The sequence below is a fragment of the Pelophylax lessonae genome, assembly GCF_965119305.1.
Source record: "Pelophylax lessonae genome assembly, chromosome: 2".
Lineage (NCBI taxonomy): Eukaryota > Metazoa > Chordata > Amphibia > Anura > Ranidae > Pelophylax > Pelophylax lessonae.
In genome coordinates, this window is record NC_138769.1 from 116,981,630 (window position 1) to 117,005,759 (window position 24,130).

Below are 24,130 nucleotides of genomic sequence, written 5' to 3' on the forward strand. Positions count from 1 at the left end.
GGTGCAGGAAAACTTTAAACATGGGGGATGCAGCTGCTGCTGTGTCAGAGGCACCGATGGCCTTGGGCCTGCAGATCCCCTAAAGCGGGAAGGTATTTCCTTTTTCCCGCCCCTACTGTAACAAAATTGTCACGAGTCAGTGGAGTTCTTTCGAGACCCTGTGTGAAAAGTGTTCCCTAGACTGTGCCGTGTGGTACCCTATACTAATACTCTACTAGTGTGTGGTAGCGACGGAAACAGTCCCAGATGCAGAGACCAGGTTGGCCAGGACAGGAGGGACAAAAATAGCGGGTGCCACGCCTAAATCCACGTTTCCTACAGACACGATATCTTCTTTGAGGTGCTCTTTGGGTAGTCCGGAAAATGTATCTGGATTGGGAATTTGGGCCACAGCACCTTCTGGATACAGAAGTACTGTGATGATCTCTTTCCAGGAATTTTAGCAAGGATCCACTTCTTCCTGACACTTTGTATAGCACATAAGCGTTCAGCAGAGACGATTGAAATAAGTATACAGACACTTTTTTGCACCAGCGTCTGGCCTTACGGCAACAAAGTACGGTGCCATCATCTGGTCATTGAAGTCCCCCCTCCCATGTTAAGGTTGTATTCGTGGACACAGAGGGGCTTCACAACAACACCAGTCACCGTTGCAATTTGGACTGTTGAATCTGTGTGAATGGAGGACAGAACAAAAACATTCCATGTGTCCCTCCACTTCATTGCAAGCAATTTATCAGACTTCAAGCAGGCTCTCTCCCCCTGTCTAAGTCGGGTATCTACAAGCCGTTGGGGGAAGCTCCGGCGATTAGGTCGCACGGTGCCACATGCGCCAATTGCAAAATCAACAAGGTGTCTAAAAAGTGGCACTCTTGTATAGAAGTTGTCCATGTCTAAATGGTACCCCTTTCCAAATAGGGTGTCACCAAGTCCATAACAATCTTGCCACTGCTCCCCATGTAGTCTGGGCAGTTGGGGGGGCTCCACATTGCTATCTTTTCCCTCGTAAACCCAGAAACTACATGTATAGCCTGTTGCCCTGTCACAGAGCTTCTACATCTTGACCCCATATCTGGCACTCTTGCTGGGGAGAAACTGTTTGAAAGCAAGGCAGCCAGAAAATTGAATCAGGGACTCATCAATGCAGACAGCTTTTTGGGGCGTATTCAAGGCTGCAAACTTCTGGTTGAAGTGGTTTACGAGGGGCCGAATTTTGTGGAGTCGGCCATATCCAGGGTCACCCCGAGGATGACAGAATTCATTGTCACTTAAGTGCATGAACCGCAAGATTTGGTCATATCTAGTCCTGGCCATGGCAGAAGAGAACACGGGCATATGGTAAATTGGATCAGTGGACCAATATAACTGAACTCACTCTTTTTAGTAATGCCCATGAGGATGGATAGGCCCACAAAAGTTTTGAATTCAGAAACCATGAAATGTTTCCATGAAAATTCTCTGGAAAGGGTCAAATTTGGACTTGTGGCAAAGACTTGATCAGCATAATAATTGCTTTGGTCCACAACAGATCTATAAAGATCTTCAGTGAAAAACAGCTCATAAAAATCAAGGGAAGTAAAATTGGCTGTTTCCACCTGAATTCCGGGTTGGCCAGTGAATGGGGGAAGAATGGGTGCTGCAGAAGTGGTGGACTCCCAATCAGGATTTTCAAGCGCATCAGGAGGGACTCTATGGGCTCTATGGGCCTGTCTTTGAATTCTTGGTGGCTGCGGGACACTACTTGTGCTAGCCACAGCACCAGTTTGAACTGCACCTATGAAACTCGCCACGTCACCAAGTGTTACTGCAGTGCTGGTTTGTCTACGGTCAGGATGTACTAGGCCGCCAGTGCTTGCCAGTTCACCAGAAGGTTGAGCAGCACTAGTACCGACACTCTGCTGCATATGAGAACCCTGCGGTTGTTGCACCTCAGCAGCAGTAGAACAGGGTCGTGTACACCTGACCTTAGCAGGGACCAAAACTCCGTCATCAGAGTTTTCTGTCAGGGTGCTGCTGCAGTCTACTCCAAACAAAATATGGTGAATGAACCACCTTTCTCCTGCGCTCAGAAAACAAGGCTTCCCCGACTGCTCTTCCCACAGGACTTTGCAAATGGCGTCTTGGATGGCTACAGTCTTGCTGCCCTAAAGGACTGGGGCAGTCCAACAGTACTGCAAACAAAAACACAAAAAAGGGCGCACCGACCAAACGCATTATCTTCAATAATGGCTTTATTGTTATAACATAAAAATGGCTACTCACAAACGCAGGTGAAAATCAATCACATCAGACTCAAAAAACTTGAGTGTCAGAAGTAGTCCATACTAATGTCCATTGTCCTATTAGGATGATGGCTGACGCATTTCGAGGCATACGCCTCTTCTCAGAGCCACTCAAGTTTTTTGAGTCTGATGTGATTGATTTTCACCTGCGTTTGTGAGTAGCCATTTTTACGTTATAACTATAAAGCCATTATTGAGGATAATGCGCTAGGTCGGTGCGCCCTTTTTTGTGTTTTTTGTTTGCTGCTGCTGTCTACAGGTTCAAATACTAAACCTGATTCTGACAGTGAGGCTTCCCCATCGCTCTTATCTGTCATGCTCAGCATTGTGTTGGCCTCTTTACTAGTGTACCTCTGTTTGGACATTTTGGCCAATAAATTTATAGGTACCTAATGAGACTCACAGGTAAAAAAGCACCTGGTTGTCAAGGACTGTTTGGACCGCTACCAAAAAATATAACTGCTAGTGCTAGCAGAGATCAGGCCTGACTCTGCTAATGCTGCGGTTTAGTGTGCTGTGTATTGGAAGTGACAGTAATCTGCTGATTCTGCACTTCTTGGGGGCGGGGGGCAAAGGGGCTAAACGCAGGTGCTGGCAGGTGTCAGGGCTGATCCTGCTAACGCTGCTCTTTGGGAACACAACTATTGGGGACGATAGTACAGTTCTGATCAGATCACAGATATTGATCTGTTCAGACACTTTACTAGTAATGGAGGTGTTTAGTGTGTGTGTGTCACTGGCAATCAATTGTTTAAAATGTAGTTGAAGAAAAAGGATACAAGAGAAAGGAACTATAACATCTAAGGAACCTAGTAAGGAATATGAAAATAGAAGATTTGATAGAAGAAAATACAAGGAGAAAAGGAAAAGTGAATAAGATGGATACAGCATTCCTTACGGGTTTCAACAGACAATACAAGGACATCAAGAAGATTATTAGTAAGCACTGGCCCATCCTTAGAGTGGACAAAACACTGAAGAAAATATTACCCAGCAAACCCACATTTGTGTATAAAAAAGCACCCACACTTAGAAGTAAAATAGTGCACAATGTGGTAGACCCCCCAAAAACCATCCACCTCCCTACAAGTCTGAAAGGTTTTTTTCTGATGCCAGAAATGTCTACCCTGCAGAACAAATAGAGGACAAGAAAGAAAGAAAGAGACAAACATTCAAATCAATGACCACTGGGAAAGAATATAAGATAAAATAAACTATCACATGTACCAGTACACATATTACGTATGTCATTGAGTGTCCATGTCGGCTGAAATACATGGGGAGGACAACTAGACCTCTGTTCGTCAGGATAAGAGAGCACATCAATAACATTAGAAAAGGGTTTACAAAACATAGCCTGTCACAACATTTTAAAGAGGTACACTCCCAGGACCCCTCAGTAATGACATTTTATGGAATCGACAGGATAAAAGGCGATTGGAGGGGTAGCAATAAGAAAACAATGATATCACGGTATGAAACAAAGTGGATATACCTAATGCATACCCTCCAGCCAGAAGGCCTCAACATAGATATCGACTTAAATTGTTTTATCACAGATATCTAATAAGCTATACTTTATGGAAAGAACCCCCTTCTTAACTAGATTTTATAATCGTAATAGGTTTTAGCAACTAAATAAGGAAGTGCCTTTTTTTTTTTATTTTCATTTAATTTATTTGGAATGGGAACCCCACACAGTATATAAATATGAATGAGACACATTTTATATAAGTATTCCTCCAATAATAATTCAGAAGCCCCATGTTTACTCGGCCCCTGACATCCATTTCTTCATTTAATTTCTTCATATATCTTATTCATGTATACATGCATTTTTTCAAACATGTTTTATATATATATATATATATATATATATATATATATATATATATATATATATATTCACATTTACCGAAAGGTTTTTAATAATTCTTTATATTAATGAAATAATGTTTTTTATGTTGGTTTCCTGTAGAGGAATTAATTTTGTGTGTGTGTGTATGTGTGTGTGTGTGTGTGTATATGCAGTATATCTATGTGGCAATATTGGTTGAACTGTAAGTGTGCATTCAGACTTCATCATATGAGTATCTAGTTACACCCAAAAGCTTGTATAAATAACATTTATGTCTTTTATCTCAGAGAAGGTTCCTACAGAAGATTTGCTGTTATCCTTCACCATCGGTGGTGGCCTATTGTTTATACTGGTTGCTGTGGTTGTGGTTTGTGTTTTGAAGATCAGAGGTAAGAATTTCCTGACACATTTCCTTACACACTTGAAAGCAACCTTGTTTTACTGCCACTAATAGTTCTGCCGGCCAATTACATTTTCACTCTATACTGTGAATGTTCTCCAAAAGCTCTTTAAAATAAGTTTAATAATTTTGACAAGCATATAACATTTTTTGCTTACAAAGTTCAAATAACTTTATTTATAGTTTCCTGTTTATATTTTATCTTCTTACATTTTAGCCCTCTTTTTATTGCCTGGTAAGAGCATTGTAGTGACTGCCTCCTATATACAACATGTGGTAATGTATGTGTATCATATGTACTCACTTTGGCAAGACATTAAAACAGAATCTTTCTGTCCTGGTTGTAAAATTTTTCAGGTGCTGCTACCGCAATTTCTTGTAAAGTTCACAGCCGGCTCCCCACTGCGCATGCACGAAGCACGGCAGGGGAAGGGGTGGGGCCAAACTTCCAGATGACTTAGCTGTGGCGAACTCACCCAGAAGAGGGAGCTTGTCAAAACCAGTAACCCGCTCCCCCAAATGTGGCAGCAGAGCATATACAGAATAATCCTTAAAGTGACAGTAAAAGATACCCTTATTCTCCAAAAATAATCCATACCCATTCACTAATTAGCCACTTCAATGGCAGCACTTTTACCCCCTTCCTGCCCAGGCCAATTTTCAGCTTTTCGAGCTGTCACACTTTAAATGACAATTACGCAGTCATGCAGTACTGTATCAATTTTTTTGCTAAAGAAGACCAAAAATATTGAAAATAAACATGATTTTCTTTATTTCTGTTATAACATTTTGCATTTTTTTTTGTTTATACATTATGATTGTTTATACCAGTGAATTTCATTAGCATATAAGCAACCATTTTTACTAAATGAAACTGATTCATTCAGTGCCTTTTGTTGTGATAAGCTGTGATTGGCTAAAGCTAATCACATGGTACAGATGGGCTGTGATTGGCCCTGTCTATACCATGTGATCATTGTGACTAATCACAGCTAGCAACACAATTGTATACAATGGATGTCATGAAAGGAAGCCATTTATTGTTTACTATGGTCATATGATCTGCTATGAGCAGTCTCAGTGATCACATGACACTGGCAGAGGGCCAGTATAGTGATCAGCTGGTGACAGATCATGCTGCTAATTGGCCCTATGTTCTGAGAGGACGTCATATGACATCCGCTCAGAAGTACGAAAGGCCCATCCAGCCATCAATCTGCTATATGTAGTAATCTATTTTGCATTAAATAGTTTCTTAATGTGGTTTTCTGCCTCCTTGTAATGTCCTCCATGAGATCAAGAACCTCTCCTTTAACCCTTCACTTCAGTTTGTTTAGAATGAGCACTGCAGGTTAATTGCGGTCATGTGTACTGCGTTATGCACACTACAAAGCCCAAATTCCATAGACCCTAGTCCATCTATATAGTGAGCATGAGAGGGTGGCTATGTTTCTACATACAGTGGGACGTTGGAGAATGAAAATAGCCACCCTCTAACAGGAAGCCAAATCGCAGCAAAGGAATTTAGAGGTTTGGAAGAGGCCAAGAGAAATTGAAGGGACTTTCCTGAGTTAAGGATACATACTTTTTTTAAAAACAGAGTTTAGTGTAACTTTAAAGAGGAACTACAGTTACTGACAGGAAAGCAATTACAATATGCTGGAAAAAACAGACCTCTCCTTCCTTGTCCTTTTGGAAGCAGCTGGTGAATAATGCACTCCACCACTATAAAGACACGTATGTCCACAGGGGTGCCCCAAGAAGTATGATAAAGTCTGGGCCAAATGGCTAGTGGAACCTTCCACAGCCATGGACAGTTAACACCAGCACATGCTAGTTACAGTCTCCTTTCCCTAGCTCAGTGAGTAGATTAGGATATCCTGGGTTCTTGACATTGCCACAGCAAGGGCGGTCAGATGTACACAGGTCTCTCTAGCCAGTCCTTAACCACTAGATGACCGGCCGCCGCAGATGTACTGCGGCAGGCAGCCGCTCCTCAGTGAAACCCCGTACATGTAAAGCGCTCGCTCAGGAGAGTGTGGGGGGCGAGCGCGCACCGCCTGCAGCGCGCTCCCGCCCCCCGCTTAACAACGGGGAAGATGGCACGTGTGTCAGGCGGCTTCGATTGCCGCCTGACACTCTCGATCTCTCCCTGCTGAGAGAAAAGGACGGACAGCTGATGTAAACACAGCCGTCCGTCCCTCTGCCTGCAATGATCACAGAGATCATGTGATCCTGCTATATAGGATCGCATGTCTCTGTGGACATTTCAAAAGCCCAACAACCCCCCCCCCCCACAGTTAGAATCACTCCCCTAGGGTCACATTTAACCCCTTGATCACCAATACTGTTAACCCTTCCCTGCCAATGTCATTATTACAGTAACAGTGCATATTTTTTTAGCACTAATTACTGTAGTAATGTCACTGGTACCCCCAAAAGTTTTAAAAATGTCAGTTAGCGGTCCGATCTGTCCGCCGCAATGTTGCAGTCCCGCAAAAAATCTCAGATCGCCGCCATTACTAGTAAAAAAAAAAAAAAAAAACAATAAAAATGTCATAAATCTTTCCCGTAGTTAGTAGACGCAATAACTTTTGCGCAAACCAATCAAAATACTCTTATTGCGATTTTTTTTACCAAAAATATGTAGCAGAAAACAAATTGGCCTAAAATGTTAAAAAACTTTGATTTTTACATTTTTTTTTTTGGGAATGTCAAATAGCAGAATGTGAAAAATATATATATTTTTTTTTTCAAAATTGTCGCTCTTTTTTGGCTTATAGCACAAAAAATAAAAATCACACAGGTGATCAAATACCACCAAAAGAAAGCTCTATTTCTGGGAAATAAAAGGATGTCCATTGTATTTGGGTACAGCGTCGCATGACCGTGCAATTGTCCGTTAAAGTCACGCAGTGGCGAATTGCAAAATATGGCCTGGTCATTAATCAGGAAAATCTTCCGGTCCAGAAGTGGTTAAGGCTACCCTGTATTATACCTGTTCCATTGTTTCCTTTTGCGCCCCTGTATGGGCTAGGTGCCTGTGCCTGGAAGGTCTTGTCTGAGGTGTATGTATGTTGTACCAAGTTGAAAATTTAAAAAAAAAAAAAAAAGAGGAACTACAGACAACTTAGCATTAGGTCACAGCAAAAACCCAGACAAAGGTTTTCACACTTTTTCACTGTAAAAGTGATTTTATTGTATGTGTTTCTATGAAAAGGAGTCAATTAACATCTTGTCCCAACATCTTGTGACACAACAAGTACACAGATTGCACCAAAAACCTAATAGTGGGTTCCATCTTTCCACCATCCAAACATAGAGTTCTACTTAAACACACTACCTTCCCTCTCTGCTTAGGAACCCAACCTAGCAGCACAGCTGTAACACGTTATAATTTTAATATTTTTGGTTTGCCTCATCAGCTGATTTGTTTGACAGATAATTGCAGCTGAAATCTGTTTGGTGTAATATCTGTAATCCTGAAAGTGTTATATCACTCAAGCAAAGTGGGGTTATCATGAAGCTATGTAAAGCAGCAAATATCTTTTACCACCATCTATGACAACATTAGTGGAGATCGTAACTATCTTTCCTTGATGTATTTCAGACAATTTTTGGTGTACATTTTTTCAAAGAGAGTAAGGGAAAATGGATTATCCTATCAAATAAAACGCTTATTGAACACTGGCCTTTACAATAAGGACAGAAATCATGCAGCCATAGTGGGTTAACAAACATGCAATTTTTAGCATACAGGCTCATTTATTGATATTTGTGATGCGCTAAAGTGGATGTTGATTTTTCTTAGGTCAAACGGGTCTTTTTAGGAATTTTTGAGAATGTAGGTTTTTAGAAAATAAATATCTGGTAGTGAGATGTAAATGAAAGCATTGGCGTTGTAGATGGGAGAGGCATGGATGGTAAAAAGGAAAAAAAATGAAAGCAATAATTAAGAAGGTGGACAAAAAAGGTGTGGAGGAATAGAGAAAAGGAAACACCAGATCTTCCCATAACCCCTTCCTTTTAAGATAGAAGCCATACAAGGCCTTTTTTTTCTGTGGATATAACTTGATGGACTAATGTCCTATTTCAACCAGACTAACTATGTAACTAAATGTATGTAAAGCTTCAAGGTGGTTGTGAGGCACAGCTTATTAAATCCATGAGGTCCATGCAGTAAGGCAGGGGGCATGGCCACATCCCGGTCTGAAAGCTACACTGTATCAACTCCCGTGCACTGCGACACTATGAGAAGAGAGAGAGAGAGAGCACAGCCCCACGCGGCTCTCTCCTCCTTCCTGCAATTATGTGTACTATTGCTGGCAAAACAGAATGCTGTGCAGGATGCCTGCCCGAGCCATACCAACTAATAACATCATTGTTTGTTAAGGAAATGTCGGCGGCACTACAGCTTTATGCTTTGCAGGCAATAGTACACATAACTGCAGGAAGGAGGAGAGAGCTGTGCTCTCTCTACTCCTCCCGGAGTCGCAGTGCACGGAAGTTAATACAGAGTAGCGTTCTAATCCTAGTGTCAGGATTTGAGTACAGTCCCTATCTCTTTCCCACAATGCTTCATGTACAGGCAGAAGGAATTGTGGGTGGGGGCAGGTTATGGATCTGGGAGCAATCTATGTTAAATCCAGGGGAGTTAGGGAGGAGGGGGGATTTGGGAACAGAGGGGTTTGTGCTAGGTGAGGGTATTTGGGAACAGTGGGGTTTCTGCTAGGAGAGGGTATTTGGGGGTGGGTTGCTAGAAGGGGGGTTTTGAGAGGGTTGTGCTAGGAGAGGGGATTGGGGAAGGTGGGTGGTTGGAGCAAGGTTTATGCTAGGAGTGTGGATTTGGGAGAGCAGGAGGGGTTTGTGCTAGGAGGTGGGATTTTGGAGGGTTTGTGCTAGGAGGGGGGAATTTGTGCTAGGAGGAGGAAATAGGGGGGGGGGGGTTGTGCTAGGAGGGGGGATTTGGTGTGGGATTTGTGCAGTGAGGTAACATGCGAAATTGCACATTTTCCTGTACCGCAAAAAATGTGCTGCTTTTTGCAGTCACGCATGGGTGCCATTATTTCTTAATGTCACCCCTACACATTTAGAAAATGCATGTACGTTTGTGCCGATTAAAAAATGTAACATGTGCAAACATGCAAAAATGTACATGCTCAGACGCAACTCCTGGTGTGTACGAGCCCTCAGATTGGTTTGCCTTGGGATTGTGCCCAGTTCTAAAGGGTGCCTTGACTGAAAAGTGGTTGAAAAACACTGCAGTAAGAAATCTCTTGTGAGTATCCATAAGCATATTAGTTGTTTTTCATTGATAAAGAACAAGTCTATGAAGTTGATTTACTAAAATTGGAGCACTCAGAATCTGGTGCAGCTGTGCATGGTAGCCAATCAGATTCTAACCCCTGCTTGTTCTATTAAACTGTGACAAAAAGCCTGGAAGCTTATTGGTTTCTATGCAGAGCTGCACCAAATGCACTCTCCAGTTTTAGTAAATCAACCCCTCTTTGTTGCTTGACATCTGTGAAAATGATCTCTTCCAACCCTTAGCAATAGTTTGATAAGCTAATAATGCATAGGTAGGTCAATTAAAGCTGAATTCCAGTTGTGGCAATTTTACATAGTTACGTTGGTTCAGCTTGGACCAATGTAAATATGCAAGTGCCATACCTATAAGACCCCTGTGAAAGCTGGACATTACTGTAGGAGGTATCAATACTATAGTGATCTCCCCTGGCCTCCTGTGCCGAGCATCTGCCCTGCTGAGTGAGAACCTAATGAGAACACTGGAGGACACTCACTCGGCACTGACATACAAAAAAAAAGGGGGGGGGTGGTCTAGCTGAAATAGTTGGGTGTGATATCCCTGGTGACACCGCAAGTATAGCGGTCCTTCCCCTGGAAAAAAAGCTATACTGGAAGGGACCAGTAGACAAAAAGAGAGCCTTTTGAGGATGGATAATTAAACCACAGGGTCACGAGTTGGTCAGATAGAATGTGTTTTATTGGTGTAAATAATACACAGTTTTAGACTATGGTTCAAGCAGAGGAGCACAGAGGTGTGAATAGTGCAAATAAGGGTTTATATAGAATAACACTTGTGGTGTAACCAATGTAGTGAGAGGTGGTAAAAATGATAAGTCATGTGATTAACAATACGATACAGTGAGATGTATAAGTTTACATATAGATTGCAATGAATCAAACAGTACAGTACAATAAGATGTACAAACAGTACAGTACAATAAGATGTACAAGTGTTATTCTATATACACCCTTATTTGCACTATCCACACCTCTGTACTCCTCTGCTTGAACCATAGTCTAAAACTGTGTATTATTTACACCAATAAAACACATTCTATTTGACCAATTCGTGACTCGGCACTGACACCATTCTGGGAACACTTTCCATTTTTTCAATGAATGCAAAGCATTCTCTGATTAGACAAGGAGGAGAGGCAGGGGTGGGGGGGGGGGGGGTCCTCATGGGTCCCACAGGTATGAGACATGCATACTTACATGGGTCCAAGATGCAAAATTTGACATACAGGAAATCGGCTTTAAATTGAAGTAGTGAGGAAGTGGGGTTTGAGATTAAGAAGCACAAGAAGGGCTTTAAAATAGAGTTTGTAAAAGTGTAAATACTTTAGTCCTGAATCTGCTCAACATGGGGCAAGCCCATTAAATGTGCATTGCATCCCCAGGTCTTTCTATTGTTTCAACTGAAGGCTGCACACTTGAAATTTCCCAGTCTCCTCAATCTCTTTGCCAAAATATTACAAATACAACCCCCCCCCCCCCAACAAAATTTTCCACCTAGAACAAATTTTACTCCCTGCCATCCCCCAAATTCCTCCTCACAGCTCAAATACTCTCCCTCTATCCTCCTTCCTATCACAAATCCCCCCTTCCAGCACAAATCCCCCCATATCATCCCTCCTAACACATCTTCTACAAACCACGCCCAGCACAAATCCTCTTCCTTCCCCCAAATTTTGCCTTCTAGAACAAATCTTAACACCTCGCTTCCACCCTAATTTCTACTCCCAGCATAAATCCTCTTCCCTAATCCCACCTCCTAGCACAAATCCCACCATCCCTCCCCCCCCCCCCTTCTAGCACATATCCCACCTCCTCCTATCACTAATTTTCTTCTGCCTTCCCCTCCTAGTACAAATACTCTCACCCCCAGCACAAATATATGCTACTCTGTCTCCCCTCTCCCCCATCCCAATTGTGTTCCCAGTACAATTCCCCCCTCCCTCACACACAGACTTTAGATACAGTGCGGCAGATGTGTGTGGGATGTTCTTCTTCCCAGGCTCCCCCTCATCTTGACACCTCACAATTGAAGAGGAGCCTTGGGGAAGCTGCTTTGCACAGTTTAGACAGGCAGCTGGCAGGAAGAGGTGTGGGGGCATGGGATCGTGGTCGCGAGGACCCGCACTACAGATGCGACTGGCAGTCAGATCGGGACTGAGATTACTCTGGGAGGAGATGGGTGCGGGTAAGCAAACCCTGCTCATTCCTGATCTGACAGTCCCAATGAAGGAGCATGGCAGTGACAGGAGGGAGAACCTATAGGGGAAAGAGAACTCTACCCCACATCCAGCTCAATGCTGACAGTAGTAGTAATGCTGCTGTTAATACTTCTGTCAGATTGTAGCAGCAGAACGACTCCACGTGGCACCCCCCCCCCCTCCCTCCACCTCACATGATACTACCGCACCCAGGGCAGCTGCCCACTCCTAGCCCTGGCTCTGATAGTAACCAATCAGCTTCTAGCTTGTTCATTTAAGCTTTGACATTAAAACATAGAACCTGATTGATTACTATGCACAGCTGCACCAGATTCTGTGTGCTCCAGTTTTATTAATTTTCCCCCATATTCTTCAATTTTTTTTTTCATGCTTTGCAGTTACTAGAGCTCCAGAAATGATGTGTGCAAAGTTTTCATACCCCTTGAATTTTTCCACATTTTGTCATGTTACAATCAAAAACGTAAATGTATTTTTGGGGGATTTTATGTGATAAACCAACACAAAGTGGCACATAATTGTGAAGTGGAAGGAAAATGATAAATGGTTTTCAAATTTTCTTGCAAATAAATATGTGAAAAGTGTGGTGTGCATTTGCATTCAGCCCCCCCTCAATATTTTGTAGAACCACCTTTCACTGTAATTACAGTGTAGTCTCTATCTGCTTTGCACATCTAGAGAGTGAAATTTTTGCCCATTTGACTATGTAAAATAGCTCAAGCTCTGTCAGATTGGATGGAGGGCATCTGTGAACAGCAATTTTCAAGTCTTGCAACAGATTCTTAATTGGATTTAGGTCTGGACTTTGACTGGGCCATTCTAACACATTAATATGCTTTGATCTAAACCATTCCATTGTAGCTCTGCCTGTATGTTTAGGGTTGTTGTCCTATTGGAAGGTGAACCTCTGCCCCAGTCTCAAGTCTTTTGCAGACTCTAACAGGTTTTCTTCTAAGATTGCTTCTAAGATTGCCCTGTATTTGGCTCCATCCATTTTCCAATCAACTCTGACCAGCTTCCCTGTCCCTGCTGGAGAAAAGTATCCCACAACATTATGCTGCCACCTCCATGTTTCACGGTGGGGATAGTGTGTTCAGGGTGATGTGCAGTGTTAGTTTTCCATCACACATAGTGTTTTGCTTTTAGGCCAAAAAGTAGAATTTAGGCTTCATCTGACCAGAGCACCTTCTTCCACATGTTTGCTGTGTCCCCCACACGGCTTCTAGCAAACTGCAAACGGGACTTCCTATGGCATTCTTTCAACAATAGCTTTCTTCTTGACACTTTTCCATAAAGGCCAGATTTATGAAGTGCACAACTAATAGTTTCCCTGTGGACAGATTCTTCCACATCAGCTGTGGATCTCTGCAGCTTCTCCAAAGTTACCATTAGCCTCTTGGCTGCTTTCGCTGATTAATGCTCTCCTTGCCCGGCCATGTCTTGGTAGGTTTGCAGTTGTGCCATACTCTTTCCATTTTCAAATGTTAGATTGAACAGTGCTCCGTGAGATGTTCAAAGCTTGGGATTTGTTTTATAACCTAACCCTGCTTTTTTTTCCCAGTTACTTATCCTCTTATTGGTTTACAACATCCTTATCTTCATTATTACTGGTGCATGGTCTGATAGAGAAATGATTTGTATGGATGTTTTAACTACTGAGTCCAGCAGTCTATGATCTACCATAATGTAATTTAATCTAGAGTACGTCCCATGCACTGGTGAATAAAATATATAATCTTTGACACCTGGGTGTTGTACCCTATGCATCTACCAAATGGACTTGATATAGTTTCTTCCTCGCCCTCCCTAGTTGAAGATTCTCTTTCCCCAGTGACGTACTGTCTATTTGTAGGTTCCTACAAAAAATTAAGTCTCCCGCCAATATCACTAAACCTTTTTAAAATCCATTAACTTCTCCACCACTTTCTTTAAATATCCTGTCTGTTTTTTTTATTCAGACAATATATGTCCACCAGGGTACACTGCTTCTACTGTAACTTTCCCCTCAGGAACATATAATCGCCCTTCAGGGTTCACCACTCTCTCTTCCAGGGAAAATTTTACCTCTTTTGCAAATCCTATTGCTACTCCTTTTGCTCGTTTAGTTGTGGAGTCTCCATAGTACCAAGTCAAGTGTTTTTTTGAGTACAATGTATTTGCGACATGAAATATATGTGTCTCCTATAAAAAAAAAATTATACTTGCAGAATATTGTTTGATTTCCTTAAAGCGGAGTTCCACCCAAAAGTGGAACTTCCGCTTTAGGGAGTCCTGAACCCCTGACATGCCACATTTGGCATGTCATTTTTTTGGGGGGGGGGGGAGCGGGTACCTAGTTTTGACAGGTACCTGCTCCCACTTCCGCTCGGAGCGCCGTGGCACCCTGAACGGAAGTTCTCCTCTCCCCCTCCCTCCCTGCAATCTTCTGGGACACGTTAGAGGTCCCAGAAGATTGCCGGCCAATCACGGCGCGCAGCGCGACTCGCGCATGCGCAGTGGGTACCCGGCTGTGAAGCCGCAAACTGTCACAGCCGGGTGCCCACAGCAGTGATGCCGGCGCCGAGGGAGAGGATCGAGGCTTCGGGCGGCCGCATCGCTGGACCGTTGGACAGGTGAGTGAATGACTGGAACTCCGCTTTAAGAACCTTATGTCACTTTGTTGGGGTATTTAATCCTCATACATTATAAATTAAAATGTTTATTTGACATCATATTCTCTCTCCTCATCTTCCCTTCCACTCTTCTCTCCATCTAGTTTCCTTTCTGTTCGAGCCCCCAGATTCGTATACTTCCATGCTTTGGAGTGTCGGGGATTGGTTTGGAGAATGAGAGAGTATATTACTAGTACAGAAACTCTAATGCTTGTGGCAAAACATATTTCCCCCCTTTCCCCTCCCAAGAGTGGTTTTAGGGTCCTTCTTCTGTCCAATGTTCTGCGTAAAAGATCTGCAAAGATCTTCAGATTTGCTTCTTCATATTTTGGTGGTGACTCTCTTTGCAGTTTTCCCCGTATTTGCGCCTTTTCTTCATAGTTATGAAATCTTGCTATTATATCTCTTGGGATATCCTTTGCTATATTTTGGGGTCTTCTAACCCTGTGGGCTCTTTCTATTTTTAAGACTTCTGTTGTTGGCCTGCCTAAAAGTGGGTTAAATATTTTTCTCATTATTTCTACAAAATTTTCCTCTTGTGAAGTTTCTGGTAGCCCTCTTATTTTCAGGTTTTTTTTCTTCTATCTCTATTTTCCTGCTCTTCTAATTTATACGCCATATTCCTTTGTTCAATTTGTAGAAAGTTAATCTCTTCTTTTAGATCCCTCACCACCTGAGAATGAGTGTCTAATCTATTTTCTGTATCCTCCACTCTTGTCAGTAGCTGACCTAAATCACAATGTAACAGTGCCATGTCTGTCTTCAAAGATAGTTCTAATTTAGCAAACATATTCGCTATTTCAGATTTTGTAGGCAGGTGGGCTTCAGAATCACTTTCAGTGTCCAGGTCTATTTTTAACTGATTAGGTGTATTCTTCTCTACTTGTGTCTTTTCTTGTTCATTCTTATTACTTCCTGTTGTTCGTTTCTCCCGAGCCCCCGATTGACTTTCTGAGGTCGGTGTTCTGTCAGAATACCATACCCTATCAGAATTCCATACCTCCGTCATTTCCGGTTGTGGATCATCTGTGGCTTCGTCATGAATCAGTTGTAGCACCGGTCTTTCCGTGTTCCTGTCCTGTGACATGTATTTCTTTATAGTCCCAGGGCTAGCACTGACTCTAGGTGATTTTACTGTAGCTCCCCCTCTTCTTGATTTCATCTAGGGAGTTTTTTTGCTTTTATTTCTTTTTCCTCAGTAATACGACCCCAGCGGGAAGGCTCCATGCGCTTCACCTTAGGTAAGAAAGGTGATCACTGGCGTGCCTATCTCGGGTCCTGTATAGGCGCCATTATTAGGCTCCTCCCCAATCATTACTGCTGGTGTGTTCCTTGGTCCTCATGATGCTGTTTGTTCACTAAGGTTCTCTAACAATCCTCTGAGGGCTTCACAGAACAGCTGTATATATACTGAGAATAAATTACACACAGGTGGACTCTATTTACTTATTAGGTGACTTCTGGAGGCAATTGTTTCCACTATATTTTAGTTAGGGATATCAGTGTAAAGGGTGCTGAATACAAATGTACGCCACATTTCAGATATTTATTTGTAAAAAAATGTGAAAACAATTTATTATTTTCTTCCACTTCACAATTATGCACCACTATGGGTTGGTCTATCACATAAAATCCCAATAAAAGACATTTACACTTTTGGTTGTAACAAACGTGGAAAATTTCAAGGGGTGTGAATAATTTTTCAAACACTGTAAAAGCAGATCCAAAGCCAAGTAACCCACCCTTGCGTCCTTCCTCTCCCTCTCATGTTAGGAGCCCTAAAACGCCTGTCGAGGGGTAAATGCTACTGTAAACTTCCACAGTGGCTGGTAATGGGTCAGAATTGAAAAGTGGAGATGCATGGCTTGTCATATGTTTATAAATCACTTTGAACTTACAATGAGTAAAATGTAGATTGGTATATTTTTCCCATCAGGTCGCAGAACTCAAAACTGTGAAACACGCACAGATACGTCTACTTATTCTACAACAATCTGTAAGTTTTTTAATAATCATATACAGTAGCTCTGACTAATTCTTTAGTGGTTATTAGAGAATACTAAATCAGTCCCTGAGGAAACCACAATTTGCTGTATGCTACTATGGAGAAACTATGAAGACATCCCTAGTGGGAACTGTAACCAGAAATCCAGCATTGCTTTACCTTCTGAGTCACTATCTTGACTTGTGTTTGCAGCATTTCCTTTTCACATACTGAGGCTTAGCAGAATAGGTTTATTCTCCTTTTGTAATTAGTCAGCCACCCACTGTTACCTCTCTGAGATGGCATCACCGTTGCAGTGCACAAACCCACGCATGCTGACTTGTATTATTTTTAGGTCTGTATTATGCACCAAGGTCCATTTTGTTAAAGCATCCCTTTAATTTATGTAGCACTGTCTCCGTAGGACTTGCTATATGATGACTTGTTGGGCCTCCTCTGATTACCAGCACACAGTCCCTTAGGGTACAGTTCACACATCCCTCCTTACTCCCGATGGCTTGCCACTCAATAAACAGTCCAGGGGTATTGGTTTTTAGTGTTTATTTTGGAACTTGGATGGGAGAAGGGAATAGTGGGATACTCCAACTGTGACTATTCACAATGGATAAGGACAACTCTCACTTGGCCTCACCAGGTTGCTCGTGGAAACAGCTGCCACATTTATGGAAAGGGTTAAGTCTCCTTGCTCTTCCTCTCCAGCAATAGACATGGTGAACTATATTCTCTTCAGGACACTTGCTAGCATCCCCTTTACTGACACCCGTCCACTGACTCTTCTTGCTGCAGGGTTGCCCCCCCCCCCCCAGGTCAGGCCCCTTGACACAGATCTGTACTCACTCTACTGTAGAATCAGATCCTCCAGTGTCTCCCCTTTCAGTCAGCTTCACAGGACCTCTGGGTTCAGTTCCTCTCTAGCTCTCTCTAGGCCCTCAGGTCGACTACCTGAGGCCGCATGGCATCTCTACAGAGGAGGAGGCAGCTGCCCCCTTCCTCCGGGACTCCGCTATCCAGCCAAAAGACCAGAGCACATGTGCGTATGGCATTTATACAGTTTCCCAGCATGCACTGAGGTACTTTCTTCCACCAAATCGCCAGGGCTTTATCAAACACCTGTGCATTTATTTGTCAAGTTTCCTCCCACTGTCCAACATGCCTCCCTATTGGACCAGTGTGAAACACTCTGCAGAAATAATGAGTTGCACCTGAGCACATTGAGCAGACCTCACTAAACAGATCCTGCTCTCTGGTAGGCAGAGAACAATATAGATTTACTGTACCTGCAATCCCTCTGGTAAGCAGACAGGATTCAGTAATAGTGTGAATAGGCCCTGACTGTTTTTGCCCTGTTAGAACACATGCATATGTCTCATTCACACTATTTTGCATTTTTGGTGTGTACTGGTAGCATAGGGCTGATTATTTGGCTTCTAAATTCAACACCATAAGGCTTATGGTGGGGTAAGACACTGCTCAGATCCAATCCAGTGCTCTAGATGTGGATATGGCTGTGTAGGGCCTTAGCTGCTGTGGCCATGCCCCCTGACATGTTTGCAGCCCTCCAACCATATGCACATCTGAAGCACTGGGTCGGTTTTGAGCGGCGTCTTACCCCACATATGTACACAGTTTTGAATTAGGTCCTAATGCCTGCTCCCAATTTCTGAATACTGGTAGGTACACCTGTTATCCTTCAGCTTTGAGTGGTGCTAACTGCAGATAGCTTACTAGTCAATAGTCGTGGAGTCTGCTTTAGTTTTCTTTTTTCAGGTTTTATTCCTTTATTTTCACCCAGTAATCCTTCCTGTAAAACCTTTCCTTTTCTAGAGTGGCAACGTTCACTCTACTATACCTACGCATGAGCAGTTGTTACCCCAGGCTGCTTTCATGATTTGGACTACAAATACTTTCCCCTCTCTTCATCTCAGTTACAGTACATAGAGGTGAAGTGTTCTGAAGTTCACAGAATATAGACAAACATGTGTGAGATTTCAGTTCAGTGCACAGGAAGCAGCAATGATGCAAGATTTCTGGCAAGATCAACAGGTATTTTTCTGTTTTTATGCAAAATGTTTGTAGCCTCAAAAAGGAAATTAAATGCAGCTCCCACATCGAAATATCGGTAAGCTGTAAAATGTGAATTTTTTGTTCTTAGGTTTAGATTTACTTTAATGTTGAAATTTAGGCAGATTTAGAAGACAAAAGGAAAGTGAAAAAATATGCAAAATTACAAGCAGCCAATCAGTTCATGTGCTGATAAAAAGCATCCTGAAGAGATAGTGACAAAGAGATGAGCTAATTACTGTGCTGCTTCATCTTTCACTGTACAGTTACAGGCTGCCACTGGTTTAGGAAAATCTGGGCTCAGGCGAAGTGGGTTGAATGATGTTGACCAACAGATTGAGTACATCTAATGGCAGAAAAAATTACTGTGGGGGAAATCTCTGGATTGAAGATGAATATTGCAGCAAAATCTGAATTTGTTGTTTTATCTTTTAATGGGCTATTAATTTTTAACTTGCTATTTTTGGCTGCAGCTCTGCCATCTCTTTAGCAAGCAGTCTTGAATACTGCAGTGTTGGTGACATGCCAGTATCTTTGATGACATTGATTATCTAATGACGTAGGGGAACTTTCTAGTAACATGCTGTACTCTCCAGTACCACATGTAATCGACATATATCTTTTTTTAAATAAGCAGTGGAAAGTCTGTGATCCTATGGTCCTACACAATTCACAAACATGCTGTCCACTCTCTTTCTGCCATAGCATGCCACGGTATGTGTCATGTAGCGGTTTCCTCCCTCTTACTTAAAGTGGTTGTAAACCTCAGACATGAAAAATGAACAAAACATATCCCTCTATAGTGTGTGTTTGTCTCAATTAAGAACATTAAGTGCCATTTCTGTCTGCTGCTTTGTTCCTCTGCTATCAGCATAAATCACTTCTGACAAGTTTTCCTGACACCAAAAGAAAGATGGTGACAGGGGAGGGACCTATAGCTAATTGACAGCTTCAGTTCTGTTCCTGTGTGCGGTGTGAAGGGGAGTGTGTCACTTCCTTCCAATCAGCTTTCAGAACTCTTCTTACTGAGCTCTGCAGAGTGTGACTTCAGCTCTCTGCCCCCTTTTCTGTACTTTCAAACTTTATAAATTCTGGACTCTGAATGGATGTAGAAAAGGGAAGACTGCAGATAAACAGATACAAGTTATTTGGGATGATTTGTTTCATCTCTGTGTATCACCTGAGGCCAGTCACTTCACTGGGTATATATAAGGGTTTACAACCACTTTAAATACAGTGGGGAAAATAATTATTTGATACTCTGCAGATTTTGTAAGTTTGCCCACTTACAAAGAAATTAAGGGTCTATATTTTTTATCATATGTATTTTAAATGATAGAGACAGAATATCAAACAAAAATCCAGAAAAAAATATACACATGTTATAAATTGATTTGCAGTTAAGTGAGTAAAATAAGTATTTGATCCCCAAGCAAAACATGACTTAGTACTTGGTGGAGAAACCCTTGTTGGCAAGCACAGAGGTAAGATGTTTCTTGTAGTTGGTAACGAGGTTTGCACACATCTCAGGAGGGATTTTGGTTCACTCTTCTTTACAGATCTTCTCTAAATCCTTAATGTTTCTCGGGGCTTGGCAACTCAAAGTTTAAGCTCCCTCCATAAATTTTCAATAGGATTAAAGTCTGAAGACTGGCTAGGCCACTCCATGATCTCAATGTGCTTCTTCCTGAGCCACTCCTTTGTTGCCTTGGCGTTATGTTTTGGGTCATTGTCATGCATCTATGACCCATCTTCAGTGTTCTGGCTGAGGGAAGAAGGTTCTCATCCAAGATTTACAATACATGGCCCCATCCATTTACCACTCAATGCGGCAAAGTTGGTCTGTACCTTTAGCAGAGAAACAGCCCTAAAGCATAATGTTTCCGTCTCCGTGTTTGACTGTTCTTAGGGTCATAGTCAGCATTTTTCTTCCTCCAAACACAGCGAGTCCCCCTCCAAAAGAAGGCACATGTACAGTCATGCCAATGAACATCTAAATTATGCAGAGAAGGATTGGGAGAAAGTGCTGTGATCAGATGGGTCCAAAATTGAGCTCTTTGGCCTTAACTCGACTCGCCGTGTTTGGAGGAAGGAAAATGCTGACTATGACCCTAAGAACACCATCCCTACAGTCAAGCATGGAGGTTGAAACATGATGCTTTGGGGCTGTTTCTCTGCTAAAGGTATAGGCTGACTTTTCTGCATTGAGGGGCTAATTGACGGGGCCATGTATTGTAAATTCTCGGATGAAAACCTTCTTCCCTCAGCAGGAACACTGAAGATGGGTCATGAATGGGATTTCCAGCATTACATTGATCCAAAACATACCACCAACGCAAGAAAGGAGTGGCTCAAGGAGAAGCATATTAAGGTAATGGTGTGGCCTAGTCAGTCTCCAGACCTTAATCCTATAGAATATTTATGGAGGGAGCTGAAACTTCAATTTTCTAAGAGACAGCCAAGAAAACTTAAGGATTTAGAGAAGATTCGTAAAGAAGAGTGGACCAAAATTTCTTCTGAGATGTGTGCAAACCTGGTCACTAACTAAAAGAAATGTCTTACTTCTGTGCTTGCTAACAAGGGTTTCTCCACCAAATAATAAGTCATGTTTTGCTTGGGGATCACTGAACTGCAACTTAATTTATAGCATTTGTTTTATGTGTTTTTTTTCTGGATTTTCTGTCTCTATCATTTAAAATACACCTATGATAAAAATTATAGACCCTTCATTTCTTTGTAAGTGGGCAAATGGGTTAGAACTGGGTTCTAGGCGTTACAAGTCTGTGTCAAGTTCTTACCTTGCCTTCCTGTTGGTAGCCATCTTGGACATGTGCAGACTGCTGTCTTTTATAAACTCTGTTTGCATCATCACTTGCCTGCTGCCTGGGCATCGCTCAGTGATGATGTTGCACATCTGACTATATATATCACCTGTTGGCTTTCAGTCCTTTGCCTTTGTGTTTGTGCTCCAAGGTGCATCACTGCTAGCAGTCTTCTGTTCTCCATGTTCCTCCGTGCATGACCTGGCTTGGCTAATGACTTTCCTGGCTCTCGATTCCGCATCGGCAGATGACCCGGCTTCAACAGACGACACTGCCTCTGGACTGGATCCCGGCTTGGATGACTATCCCCTCTGGATTTGACCCCGGCTGTTCCTGATTTCGCTCCTCACTCTTGCTGTGCGTTTATTGTTGTTGCTCTAATAAACTTATTTATTTTACGTGCATCCTCATGTGGTCTGGTTTCCTTGCACCCTGACAGTACACAAGGGCCATGAATCCTGACGATGCAGGTGCTCCTACGCTCTTTTGCTGGTTTCCAGGCTCGATCAACAAGATCACCTTTTGGGTTGCTTCGCTCAGGCCTTGCAGACGTTGCTTGAACACACAGCACACCTTGCTCCTGTTGCTGCTAGGCCAGTGGTTCCTCCTGCTGCTGCTCCTGCTCCTGCAGCTGGAATTGCTGTTACCAGAGGGATCACTGGTTTAGCCCCCTCCCGCAGCGCTATGGGGGTGAACCGAGTCAGTGTCGTGGCTTCCTAAACAAAGTGGGTTTTTATTTTAAGTTCCTCAGGCATTTCCCTCTGACAGGTCCAAGGTGGGCTTCCTAATCTTGTGCTGTCGGACAAGGCCTTGGCCTGGGTGAATCCCTTATGGGAGAATGATAATCCTGTGATACTTGATTACCCGAGTTTGCCTCCTTCCGTAGGGTATTCGATGTGCTTGCTCACTCTGACTCTGCTGCTAAGCTGCTCCTGTCCATTCAACAGGGTATGCAAACTGTTGCCGAGTATGCCATCAAATTTTATACCCTGGCCACAGAGGTGGGCTGGAATTATGAAGCGCTGATGGCTGTCTTCTTTCATGGTCTCTCTGATGCATTGAAACATGAGATTGCGGCCAAGGATCTCCCTGACGAGCTTGAGGCTCTCATTTCTTTCCTGATTTTGATCGATACCAGGCTCAGGGAGAGACCATCATTTAAGAGTGCCTGCGGAGGCCTCCTTCCAGATTGGCTCCTACAGTTTCTTTCCCACCCATTCCTCCCTCACCTCCCACGCCTCCTGGGGATGGAGCGTCTGACTGTGAACCCATGCAGCTGGGGTTCACTCGCATTTCCGAGGCTGAGCAGGCCTCTAGGAGGAGGGAGGAACGGTGCCTGTATTGCGGCCTTGGTGGGCATTTCCTGAAATCTTGTCCTACCCGTCCGGGAAATGCTCACACCTAAGGTCCTGTCGGGGGTAGATCTTAGGTAGAATTTCCTTGTCCCCGGTTTCCCTTAAAGATAAACCACTAATCACAGTTGTCCTCTCCTGGGCAGCAGGTTCGGTGGTTACTCAGGTGTTGGTTGACTCCGATGCTGGCGGTTACTTTTCTGACAGTATGCTTGCTGCTGCGAGTTCTATACCCTTGCAGCCCCGTGTTTCTCCACTAGTCATCGAGGCGATTGATGGCAGACCCCTGCAACCCGGCACAGGTTACCCATGTGACTGTTCTGGTTGGCATGGCGATAGGGGCTGTTCACAGGGAGTCAAACTGTTTCCAGGTTGTATAGTCCCCACACTGCTTTGTTGTTTAGGGGTACCCTTGGCAACTCTCTTGGTCTCCACATTGTGGCGCTGTTTGTATCCATGGGCCTGTTAAGGTACTTTGTACCTTCTCAGATTTAGTGTTGCCTACTGAATATCATGATTATCAAGATGTATGCTGGTATAAGGGCCTCATACGCATCATGGTCAAGAATGCATACCCAAATCCGTTTTTCTCTAGCGCTCATTGACAGACGTAGTCCTCGGTGATACAGCACCTTCGGGTTATGTTGCCTCCACAGGAGCAGGACTAGACAGGAAATTAAAAAGCTCTGGCCACACCCTAGGGGCAGTCCCAGAGGGTATATCCTCTCTCTCTCTGCCTCAGCAACTCAGTTATTTTCTGTCTAGTTAGGAGTAAGGACCTAGATACCTTGCTGGGATCTTAGGTCCTGGCAAGATTTTTTTCTTAAAAGATTTTTTTAGACAGCTTTTTTTCTCCAGTGTTCCTGTGAGATCTTCAAGCAAGAAAGCTGAACTGGGCGATGGGCTGGATGTTGATCCGGTGGTCACCCCAGTTCAGCCTACGAGCGCGTGCAGGCCATAGCTCCGCGATGGGTCGGCCGCGACAAAGTCCCATTAAAGGACTGACCCCGCGAGTTAAACGTCTCGCTGAAACGCCAAAGACCATGAGTCACGGCGTCCATATCGGTCGACAGCCCTCCCGCCCCGGTGGAGAGGGGTACTGTCAGGAGTTGGTGCCCGCCTGGTTCCGGTATGGTGAGTAGTATGTTCCCCCTTTTC

The 24,130-nt window shown here is 43.2% G+C and overlaps 1 protein-coding gene across 1 annotated transcript in view; it reads left to right on the forward strand.

Annotated features, from left to right (window-relative positions):
* Positions 1–24,130, forward strand: part of LOC309548471 (uncharacterized protein) — a 96,265-nt gene that overhangs the window by 64,376 nt on the left and 7,759 nt on the right. Inside the window, exons 3-4 of the mRNA XM_082248416.1 lie at positions 4,428–4,529; positions 16,669–16,728. Coding sequence (XP_082104542.1) covers positions 4,428–4,529; positions 16,669–16,728 — 162 coding nt within the window. The remainder of the gene's footprint in view (positions 1–4,427; positions 4,530–16,668; positions 16,729–24,130) is intronic.